Genomic DNA, 7,767 nt, shown 5'->3' on the forward strand with positions numbered 1-7,767 from the left:
CAGGAGCATACAACAGTACAGGGACTATGCAATAAAGGGTTCTGGGCCTCTCTCAATTTAAACTATTCAAATCCAAATCCCCTTGGCTACTTCAGAAGACAGATAAGCAAACATTTTTCTCTCTCTCCCCTTAGGTCTGTGTTTCATATTTTATCTTTTCTCTCACGTTTGAATGTGAAAGGGGAACTTTTGGGGCTACCTTGGAATTTTCCTATGTTGTTTCCCCTAGGGTTGGAGGTCAAATCCTTCTCAGTTTTTAAGTTTGTAATGCTTACCTTTGCTCTGTAATTTTCAGCACACTTTAAAAAAAAATGTAATTTATGAGGAGGTGCAAAGCCATCACACAGGAGATACAAGGAGGCTAACTGTGTTCTGGAGTTTAGTGTCCCTGGAAAACCAGTCAATGCTGAAGAGGCAGACAGATTTCTTAAAAGCCGATTTCCTCTTAAGACTCCCTCATCATAGAGATGTATAGGCAATTAGAGCAAGAGAGGACTAGAGGCATGCATGCCTAGAATTTCTAAAGACACAGGGGCTAAGTTGCCAACCAACCTTTGAGAAATAGCTATAGTCTGCGAGGCAAAACTGTACCAGCAGAAACAAGAGAGGTTGAAAAGCATCAAGCACCGATTCCTGGTGCTGATTAAAAAAAGAAAAAAACCACATAAGTTTATCAGTAGGGCAGAAGAGACAGAAAGTCAAACTCTGTGTTAGAGCCTGGGGTTATCAACAAAGGTCCAAAAACCCCAAATCAGATGAGAGATTTGTTTGAATTTCCTAGCATGTAAAGTTTAGCTCTTCCCGGAAAAGTTACTAAGAAAAGCATTGCGGAGCTTTATGTTTGTTTTCTTCTCAACAAACCACAGCAAATCTGCTCATATAACAAATAGAGAGGTGGTTTGTTTTTTTTATTTCGGCCTCATCTTGTGGTAGGAAATGTCCTTCTGGTATGAATGGCACTTTTTATTCCTAAGAGTTGTGATTATGTTATTTGAATGGTAGCTTTCATTTAGGACATTCAACAGAACATTTTGCAAACTTCCTAACCTGATTCATAGCAATGTAAGGTGTGACACAGAAATAAGTGAGGACCTCTACTGAAGGCATGATGTTCTCAAAGTTAGGCTGAAAGGATGTTCTGATGCGTTGTTTCTGTACTGGATTTGCATTGGGTACAGGCACACACAATTCAAGATGCTTCAGAGAAACACTGATAAACGGGTTACCCTGTTTTGACTCAAAAATCAAACTGACCTGTTTGGTTTAGCATGTACAAAAGTGTTGATGGCAGAGCTACTATACTGGATCAAAACACCTAACAAAATGTCAAATGATAATAGTAGCTCAAAAATCCTGAAGGCAAATTGAGTACAAGCTGACAAAAGAATATGGTTTAAATAAGCCAATCTTCTGCCGTAATCAAAACTGCTTTAAAATACACCAGTCAATCACTAGTTTTCTGGGGCCTGAATGCCAGAAACAGGGCTAATATCTGATTTCATTTAGAAGCATTGCTAATTATAATGACAGTGGCACACAGAGACACAATAATTGATAAGGGATGCTGGAAGATTGTCCTTAGAAATGATCTTAGATCTGTTTTAAGTACAGTTTAGTTGGAGTTCACATCTATTCAGGAGACTACTGAGTCAGAAGTGTCGACATCTTGTATAGTACATTTAAGTGACATGGGTTTAAAGTTTACAAAGACCTGATCCTACAAATGCTTATTGCTGTGAGGGTGTACAATCCAGAATAGTATATGGAAATGAATAAATGCAGTGGTGCCTGCTTGAAGGAGTAGGCCTGGATGAGGCAAATCTAAAGCCTTCACTTAAGCAAGCAGAGTTCTCTGGCAGCAGAACTACAGTAGTTTCTGTGCAGGGGCAGAAGGGAAAGGTGCCATTGCAAGGAACCTTAATACTGCAGCATTGTAATGGCAGAAGGAGGCATGGCTGGTTTGGAGAACTTGGTCATCTACCCTTGTTCATCCCTGCTGCATGGGCCCATAGAGCCTTTTTGTGGATCTAGAGGTCCCAGTGCAATCCAAATGTTGCTATGATGTAGCAGTACACACAACCCAAAAGACAACAGTGACTTATTTTCATTTCCCCCAAACAAGCAAAGACATTGGCCTGGTTTGTACTTACCTAGTTCTGCTGGTACATGTTCTGGAGGTAGAAAGCAGCTGCCACTGCCATCCTGCCAATGCATATGCTCTTCTATGCACTTCTGGTGGCTCCACAGTAGCAACTGTACTGGCAGAGCACAAAATGCACACTGGGAAAGCATCAGCTGCCGAAGGGACCACAAGATCCAGGAGAAGGTGTGGGATCATTTACCTGGCCTTCAGCCAGATGATGGATGACAGCAGATGACTGCTTTTCTTCAGAAGAGTTGGTGTAACTCCACCAGCAAGAATGGGAAGGAAGAAAATTTTGATGGTGGAAAGTTTTGGTGATGGAACAGTGCAGAAAAGGCCACAGTAAATGAAAAAAAATGATTCCCTAGTTGCCACATGGTGTTGCTAATGACACGAGGCAAGGAAACTAATATTATGTCACAATTTTTAAATGGATGGCAACCCTTTGTCTCAAAATGAAGAATGATTAAACTTAACCTTTCTACTAACAAAAATCATTAAAAAAACCACATTACCTTACTCTCCAGTCTTCCAATCAGCTCAGCTAGTCTGTTAATCTGAGCCTCCAGTCCCTCTTCCTTAGTGTCTGAAGACCCTAATGAAAGAAATTAAGTAGAAATACAGTGAAAGAGAAACATACACATAAAAACACATTCAGGCACATATGCTTATACAGTTTTGCTGCAGTTTTGGATCCTAGATTGCAGAGTACATGATCAAGAGGTTTAAAAACAATTTGATGTATGGTTTTCCCTCAAAAAAGGACCTAATCAATTCCTACTGAATTCAACCAAAAGGCATTTAATTTCAATTTGAGTTGGAGGTTGGTGCTGACATTTGAGCCTACACTTAGGAAGCCAATAAAGCACGGGGACTTGGAAACCTATGTCGAGACATGATAACTGTGAAGTAGTTTCTCTGATACTATTTCTTGTGGCTTCTGTCCATAAGAAACTGGACACTATGTTGACAATACACCAGTGATTGAACTAAGGCAGTGGTTTGCAACCTGTGGTCCACAGACCCTTGAGGTTGGCAGACTATGTCTATGGAGTCCACAAAAAATGACTATGATCAATCAGAAGTATGTGAATACCCACAGTTACAATTCAAAGTGGCTTTCACCTCCATTCAAAATTTCCAAAGGGGTCTATACCTCCATTCAAAATGTTTTAGAGTTCCACAAATGAAACAAGGTTGAAAACCACTGATTTAGAAAGTTCCTGAATTAAAACAATGGGCTGCTTACCCTAAGCTAAAGGTCTCTAGCTGCAGCTGTAAGAAACTTACTATAATCTCCAGAGCAGACACAGGTGGGGACCTGAACACGGTTTTAGGATTTATTTTTGTGTCACTGAGTGCATAAACTACCCCAGGCTGGATGCAAACAGTTGACCTGTCTCCAGTTGCCATTAAAGTTCCCTTTCAGTCAAACTATTGCCTCTGTGAATTAGCTTGAGTTATTTATATTTATTACTTACTGTACTTTCCTTTCCTTGTAAATGTATAATAGAGGGTCTCTGTGGTCTCCTGAGCCATGGCTTAGTCTACAGCACAAGCAGAGTTGTCAATGCAATGGAGTAAAGGTATTCATGGAAATTTCAGATCACAGCCTAGTTGCAATGTTTGGCTGTCAAAAATTCCCAAAGTTCTGGGAAGGGGTAGAGTTGTACCTCTATATATCAGTGCAATGGTCTCATTGGAATTAGTTCCAATTTTGTCTCTTAAAGCAGGCCCCTCTCTTAAGGAAAGACAGAGAACTATAGTTCAAAGTTATATTCAGGTTCATGTAACGTTGATCCCCTACATGAGTCCTGGTTCCTTCTTCCCCACCTATATAACAAATACCCAGCTACATGCCAGATGGGTTTTCCCTAGGTCAACAACCACATTTCACTCCTTATACAAATGGTTACTCTACCTAGCAGGCAAATGCTACACATTTGAGGTTAAGATTTCTTCTCAATGACAAAAGTCAGCTTGTGGCTGAGAAACAATTTTTGTCATAGTCAGCAGGGTAGTAGTTAGACCATTGTGCTAATGTTGCTGGACATTTAGGTATAAGAGTTCAGGTATCAGCCCTGATAGCTTGGTGAATGCTTTGAAGTGTGTCTCATCAGGAAGGTCATTCCTGTGACAGGCTGTGTGGCTTTGTTGCTATGTGTTTGAGAAGGCAGCTCAAGAGACAGCTTCCTGGAGACCTATAATAAAATCGTGCCGCTAATCAGAAAGAAAAATAGGGACGTCTCTTTGTTTCTGATTATACTAGCATATGGCCTTCTTTCCAAATAGCACTCTCCAGGAAAACCTCTCCCACTTTGGGGAGCTGCTTTGTATTTTTCTTAGGGGGACTGCATAATTTTCTACATAAAGCAACAGATTGGTAACCAGGGCATTTTGTGCTTTAGCTCCAAGGGAGAAGGAGATAAAATGCTATGTCACTTTGAATGTCTGTGACATCTTATGACAAGACATCCCAACACATGCGCATATCAAAAATGCATCCTTGCTTTCCTTCAGGGGTATAGGTTGTAGCTGTGCTGGTCTAAGGATATAGGAAGACAAGGTTCTTTGAGTAAATCCTATATCTTTTATTAGACCAACTAAAATAGTTGGAAAAATTCTTTGCAAGCTTTTGTCTTTGCTTTGCTGGCACTCATCTCTGAGGTCCATCTAGCCAAGATATCATGAGTGAGACCTTATAATTAGAAGCTGTGGGTGGAATAGGGATGAGACCATTCACCATGTCTCAGAATAATATTTTTTCAAGCTCTTTTGCCAACTGACATGGCAAATATGATGCTGACTGAAAGCATCAGGGAAACTGATGTGCAGCACCCCATTGTAGAACCCTATAAGGAAGTACAGCAGCTAGAGATGGACTCAAACAGTTATGTTTTCATACTACTTTACCCAAAACTTTAAAATCTGAATGTATAACCGTAGTGTTAAGGGCTAATATTCAAATTCATATATAAACTTTCCCAGGTATCTGGAGTAGAATTAGAAAGTCTCATAATACAATAGCAAAATCACACAGAAAACTTAAACACACTCACCAGTCTGGAAGCTTTTCCTGTGCTCCTTGGTCATAATTCTGTTATTAGGGGAGTAATTAGGCACAGGGCTGTCATACCAAGTATCCATTATACCATGGCCAGATTTACTGTGGTAGTGCCTGCAATGAAAGAACATACAGAAGAGGTCTGAAAGAAACTGACTCTAGATAATCTCTGTTGCCTCTGTCTGTTCACAAATAACATGCTCCATGTTCTTTACCATGTCACTCCCTCCTGAAGGATGCTAGAATACCACCTCAGTAAAAACAACCTCCTGTTTCCTGACTAGAAAACAATTTGTTATCACCTGAGATGACAATTTTCTATAAATGGCTCTTTTCTAATGTCCTAATTTAGTTACCTCAAACATAATCCTACTTACGAAAATTTAGTAGCATTTGTTCTGCAACCTTTTCCTGGGAAATTAAGTGCCCATGATGACAATTTCCAGTATTATGATGTTCTGAGTTTGCTGAAAAGTCATGTGATCAGATTAATTTTTTTATATCATTAAAGTGACCACTAGCCATTTCCAAATCTGATCACATGACTTTTCAGCAAACTCAGAACATCATTACAACAGAATCTCTTTCACCATCCATTCCAAAAGTATTTTTATGCAATGTTATCTCTTTGCAATCTAACACATCATTAATGTTCAGTGCTACTCCAGTACGTTTCTCTTGATTTCTTCCTCTCTGAATACCTATATTCAAGTCATGACTGATGGTCCACCATATTTCTGAACCCATAGTCCTATAGCTGAGTTGCTCAGGCTCCGTGCACAGAGTATTAAAACAAACCCTCTACCCTGTTTGTTTTTAGCTGAAAGCTCTTGTTATAGAACTCTTGTGCCCTTCTGAGAAAATAAGCTGAAAATAATCAGCCTCCAAATGAGTCTCTCCCTTATTCTGTAGGCAAAAGTCAAAGAAGAGAGATGGATGTTATATTATAACCAGAAGTTCCACAAATGGGAGATGCACTGGACACAGCAATGATTTGGAAGAATTCTCCTTGCACTGCACCAGAAACATGGTGCTCTTCAGACTTGGATTTTCCTTCTAGCCTTATAGAATGGACCCCTGGTCTGGCTGGTTGATAATGCTTCATAAACAACAGTACACTAGCTGTGGTGATGCAGAAATGAGCATTTATAACATTTGTACAGATGCACCCTTTGAAAAAAAAGCAGTTTTGATCTGCTCAAAGAAAATGTCTATTCCTTCATATTAGATGGACTTGTGGGAAGGTTGAAGTCAGGTGATTTTCATGAAATGTTTAAAATAGTAATAAAAGTCATATGTGAGATCGGAAAATTTTTAGCTAGGTATACAGAGAATGCACAGCAGATTCAGAATTCATTTTTCAACTTCAAATATTTTATTAAAGTTAACGAACCCAGTTCACTTAATTGTGTTCTTGTTATTGCCCCAAAACATGCAGCAGAATAATTATTTGTGAAATGAGTGTAAATCAGATGTTTACTTAACCCTGTGGTTGGTTAGTTACCAAAGTTATGTGAAATTATGTTTGATCCCAGACTGGATAACTAATACACACATATACAATGTTTTCAATATTCCAAGACTAATTTAGCTTTCATAAATATGTAAAGCTTGACCATTTGATTGTTTGAGGAAAGCAGCTATAAACAGATTGCACTGACATTGACTTTTGAGCAATAATAAATATTCATGGTAATGTTACCTCTCAGCTCCATGTTCTTTGGGAACCCTGGCACAGGATGCAGTCTGTCTGACTCACAAAGAATTCCCTCCCCCCTGCCCCTTATGCAGTGGGAGACACACCTAAAACCCTTCAGATAAGGGTGACAAGAGTGAAACAACTGCCTAGGTCTCATTTGCATCTGAGATGGAACCAGATGACAACTCATTTACATGGGAGATGGAGAACAGAAAGCCTGAAGCAAAGACTACAGTGAATTCTGGGATCAGAGAAGCAGGGGAGCACTGAATGATGGGGAATCTGTGCTCCAAATGCTAATCAACCCATGTCTACACACACCAAGCTCAGCACTTATCAAACCAGTTCTAATCTGGATTTACAAAGGACTTCTCCCCCACACACACACCTCTAAGTTTAATAGGCTTCTTGGGCCATACATTCCCCGGTCCCACTATGGGAGGCCTATTTAAATTTGATTGGTTAAAACTCGGTTGTCGGGTTAGGGAATGCTGAGGCAAAGAGACTGAGTCAGAGGGGGTATGAACAACATTTGAACAATTGTAAAGGGGTTCATCACAGCATCCAGCCAGTTGGAGCCCTGACCACAAGCGCTGTCATACTTTTCCCAGGATGACTGGTGGAAGTCCTCCCCCCACCCCAAAGGTTATGAACATTCCAATAATTGCTTTAAGTCTGTTAAAAGACTATAATAAGTTCTGGAAAAGTCATGCTAAGCTGAGGCTTGTTCACAACAAGTAAAAATCCAAAACCCTGATGCTGCAAGCTATCTATTGTTTCTGAAGAAACTATGAGATATCCCATCAGTATATATGCTATCCATAGGAATTTCAAGCTGGCTCCTAAGTGTCTGGTTACTCC

At 39.8% G+C, this 7,767-nt stretch overlaps 1 protein-coding gene across 5 annotated transcripts in view; it reads right to left on the reverse strand.

Annotated features, from left to right (window-relative positions):
• NECAB2 (N-terminal EF-hand calcium binding protein 2) overlaps nucleotides 1–7,767 on the reverse strand; it is a 425,733-nt gene that overhangs the window by 115,359 nt on the left and 302,607 nt on the right. For all 5 annotated transcript variants that reach the window (XR_003092925.1, XR_003092924.1, XM_025198410.1 and 2 more), the window contains exons 7-8: nucleotides 5,203–5,321; nucleotides 2,659–2,738 (exon numbers count right to left, since the gene is read on the reverse strand). Coding sequence is in view for 3 of the 5 variants with exons in the window: in XM_025198410.1 (XP_025054195.1) it covers nucleotides 2,659–2,738; nucleotides 5,203–5,321 (199 nt within the window). In the remaining 2 variants the exon portion in view is untranslated. The remainder of the gene's footprint in view (nucleotides 1–2,658; nucleotides 2,739–5,202; nucleotides 5,322–7,767) is intronic.

Source organism: Alligator sinensis, unplaced genomic scaffold (genome assembly GCF_000455745.1).
Source record: "Alligator sinensis unplaced genomic scaffold, ASM45574v1 scaffold97_1, whole genome shotgun sequence".
NCBI lineage: Eukaryota > Metazoa > Chordata > Crocodylia > Alligatoridae > Alligator > Alligator sinensis.